We start from the raw sequence: 3,578 nt of genomic DNA on the forward strand, positions 1-3,578 counted from the left end.
TTAATCAGTACTCACTCACATGTCTGTACAGCCTTTGGCTGAGGACGGTGTGCGTGTCCTTTTTTTATGTGAATCGAGTTAATCACACGGCAGAATGTCAATTGATTCTGGGTTGGGCAGCGCACTTGCACGTGGTATTGTTGGTTCGATATTTCCAGTTTATCAAAGAATAGGGTGTTTTAGCAGGAAGATGTTGCATTATGTGACCGTTTTGTCAACCTATTGCCTGCAGGGAAGCTTGTTTCCCAATGTCAAGCTAAGATGATAGTTCGCTACCTTGAACCATTCCAGTAAGGATATTTTGGAAATCCACAGCCGGAACAAGTCTGTATGATTGGGAATTGAGGAAAAATAAGATCTTTACCGCGGTCATATAAAACGTTTCCAATCAAATAAATATTTATTAAAATTTATTTATATAAATAATGCAACAAAACGTATATTCTAAACAATATGGCTTAAAATCGAACCTATTACGGTAAGCAACATAATCAATAGCAGCACATAGATGACGTATAATCTGATTACCGTTTACATGTTGAAGGGAGACGCCAAACCACTTCCGATGGCCAAGGCTTTCTTGCTAATCTTTTGGTTGATGAACCTTGAGTACAATGAACCGCCAGGATTCCGCCTCGTAGGTCCCCGAGGAATGTGGTACGAATTCTAAAATGAATGAAGCATCCTTTGATAGCCGTATACACGGGGAGGCTGCTCAAAACGTACCTTATTTTCATGTGGAAACAACGTCGTGATGCATCTTTGGTAGTTTTCCAACTGCATAGCTGTAATTTTAGTGTCAAATTCCATGTGGTAATCGATCACTATTGCCGTTAGCTGACTCTGGAAGGACTTTTCTAAACTTCCAAGTTCTCCCGAGTGTAGAATCATTCTTCCAACATTGGAACTGTTCAATATATCCTTCAGCACCTCCACTGTCATTGGCCAAGAAAAAGTCTTATAGGAAATATTGGGTGGTGCTTTATGGGATCTGTGCGAAGTTTCGACCATGATTGATGCATTTCTCATTGGTTCACAACCACCACTGTTGGAATACTTTATCGGTCTCGTATCAAGCTGATCTATAGATCTCTTACGGTAAGAAATCATCCGCAAGCTCTTCATCGGTAATCCAATATCTATCCTCCATGATAACAGAGCTTCCCTAAAATGAATTTTTGGCCCAAGTGGACGTCCATCAAAGAGCGTATCAACATCTTCGAAGCGCATTTTCTTCAAGCATTCAACATCGATTTGTTGCGCTACGGCGGAAGAAAGTTTTTAATCATTAGGAAAGCAAAAAATTGAGACTTTTCTTTACCTTCCAATAGCGCCACCGTTTCCTCGCATAGCCCTAATCTATTCAGACAGAGCGTACGTAAATCGCTGTCCCCCAATGAAAAATGACTGGTTCCGATACCATTGAGAAGATCTGGTTCTTCAACGGCGTAGAATGGCTCGTTTTTAATAATTAAACTATCTAGTTGTTCAACCATGATAGGAACTAGGAAAGAAAATTTCACATTTACTGCTCCTTTGCTACTTTCGCCTATGCAAACTAAAACAAACTAGATGGTAACTAATACCGAAACAAAGCATAAACCGTCAAGCTAAAGCTGTGAGTCGAACGAACCGAGGAAAGCAACAACATAAACATAGTTCTTCGTTTGAAATGGGGAAATGGAACGTATAGGGCGATTCTGGTGAATGAATGTGTTGGTGGTGGCAATATGGACCATTCAGATGACGTCATGTTACAGGTTATTGCAGAAATTATCACTATATTTAGAAAAATGCCAAATTTAATACAAATTATTAAAAATTTTACATCACTGTCACTTAAACCTGACGGGGACTATTTTTTCTAAGCAATATTATACCATTTTTTGCGTATTTCTATATTTTTGGTGTTCAAAAACATAAAATTTTTAAAATAAAAAGTGGAGAATAGGTTTGAAGATGTGCCAGGTCATCCAAGCTGTCTTTGAGTTTACATCATGGAGTCTACGGGAGTAATCGCAACTTCTTACATCATATAAAGCTACGACATAAGTGACCCGATTTTGTCAGCCCCTTTTCGGAATACATTTTTTGCTCTCCTTAAAAAATTAAACAGTTTTCCAAACTTTTTATTCCTTTATGTTCTGCATCTTAGCTGTAGTTTGATGATACACATTAATGAATTGATTTCAGTTTGACCGTAGGATAACAAGAGCCAAAAGTTTGTCGCAAAATGGAACTGATAAAATCGGGTCCTTACTGAATATGCAATTAACAGTCCCCAATAAATCTTCTGAAACCTCAGAATTATACAATAGATTGAGACGTCATTCAAATCATTATGAGGTTAGGAATATGAGACGTAGGTACTGCGTATAATGTTTCTTAAAAAGACAATTCACACCGTCTTCAGACAGAGGCTGCACAGACTGAACACATTACTTACACTAGACAACGGACAACACACAGAACACCCAGTGGCCCAGTGATGAATTTTTCGTTTGACGAAAAGTTTCCACCGACTGGAGCGGGAATCGAGCCCACACTCCGAGGCTTATGATACGCCTAAACGATTGCCGCCGCTGTTGGGTCTAGCTCGAATCCAAAGTAAGATTCAATCCTGGATTCAATAAACCACGATCAGATGATGAACAGAAAACCTAATTCTTCAATTACTTGCGCTCTGAAACAGCAGCTTTATATCACCACGTCTCAGTCAATTATGCCTTTCAAGTAGGTCCCCGACTATTATGACCGGTTTTTCTTGTTGTCCCTAACAACGAGCGCATGTCTCGGGACACCGAAGCAAATCATCTACTCATTATTTTAGAATAACATTATCAATTTCCTACAACGGCCACGAAGCCCACATAGTGGTTCTTTTTTGGTTATGCTACACGATCAACACTGTTTATTGGAGATCATTGAATTTAAACAGACACTACGAGTTATTTAGATATATCAAGATCATCCAAACTGTTCTGAAATTCCGAACATACGATCTATATTTGTAATAACTGCTGCTGGATGTATTATATTCGTTTAAGCCTGCTGAGTTTATTGGAATGAAGACAATCATGACTTGGCATCGAATTATGACAATAAAATATTTTTGAGATAGGAGATTATGAGAAAACCTAACAGATATGATGTCTGTAATGAAAATGTTTAAAGTACTGAAAGTCATTCGGCTTTTATTTCAAGTAAAGAGCTTAGAATCTACTGCGGTGATTCCCAAAGTGGGCGAAATCGCCCCCCAAGGGGCGAAAATCAGGCCGAAGGGGGCGAAAATTTGAAATACCAAATTTGGGGGGCGAAAATACTAAATAAGGGGGCGATTTTTTAAATAATTGAGAAATATCAAAAATATTGAAATACAAGTTCAGAATGTCATCTCTATCATTAAAACTCCCTGACATTTCAAGATTTTTTGTTTATAGGATTTGAAAATTGATTTTTATCCAAGTTATGAAGGCAAGAACAAAACTTTCTTATTAAGTAAAAAATAAGAAAGTTTTGTTCTTAATTTATATGAGGTTTTTTTTTTATTGAAACTTCAATCAAAAACATGACGTTTA

General features: G+C 37.8%; 1 protein-coding gene across 1 annotated transcript; it reads right to left on the minus strand.

The window, feature by feature from the left end:
• Positions 1-374: 374 nt before the first annotated feature.
• On the minus strand, positions 375-1,650 carry LOC109420870 (uncharacterized). The gene is made up of 3 exons (XM_019695355.3): positions 1,322-1,650; positions 727-1,262; positions 375-666 (listed from the first exon to the last, which is right to left on the minus strand). The coding sequence occupies exons 1-3, from the start codon at positions 1,494-1,496 to the stop codon at positions 532-534; spliced, it is 846 nt and encodes a 281-aa protein (XP_019550900.1). The 5' UTR covers positions 1,497-1,650; the 3' UTR covers positions 375-531.
• Between the last annotated feature and the right edge of the window lie 1,928 nt (positions 1,651-3,578).

The sequence above is a fragment of the Aedes albopictus genome, chromosome 2 (genome assembly GCF_035046485.1).
Source record: "Aedes albopictus strain Foshan chromosome 2, AalbF5, whole genome shotgun sequence".
NCBI classification, from domain to species: Eukaryota; Metazoa; Arthropoda; class Insecta; order Diptera; family Culicidae; genus Aedes; species Aedes albopictus.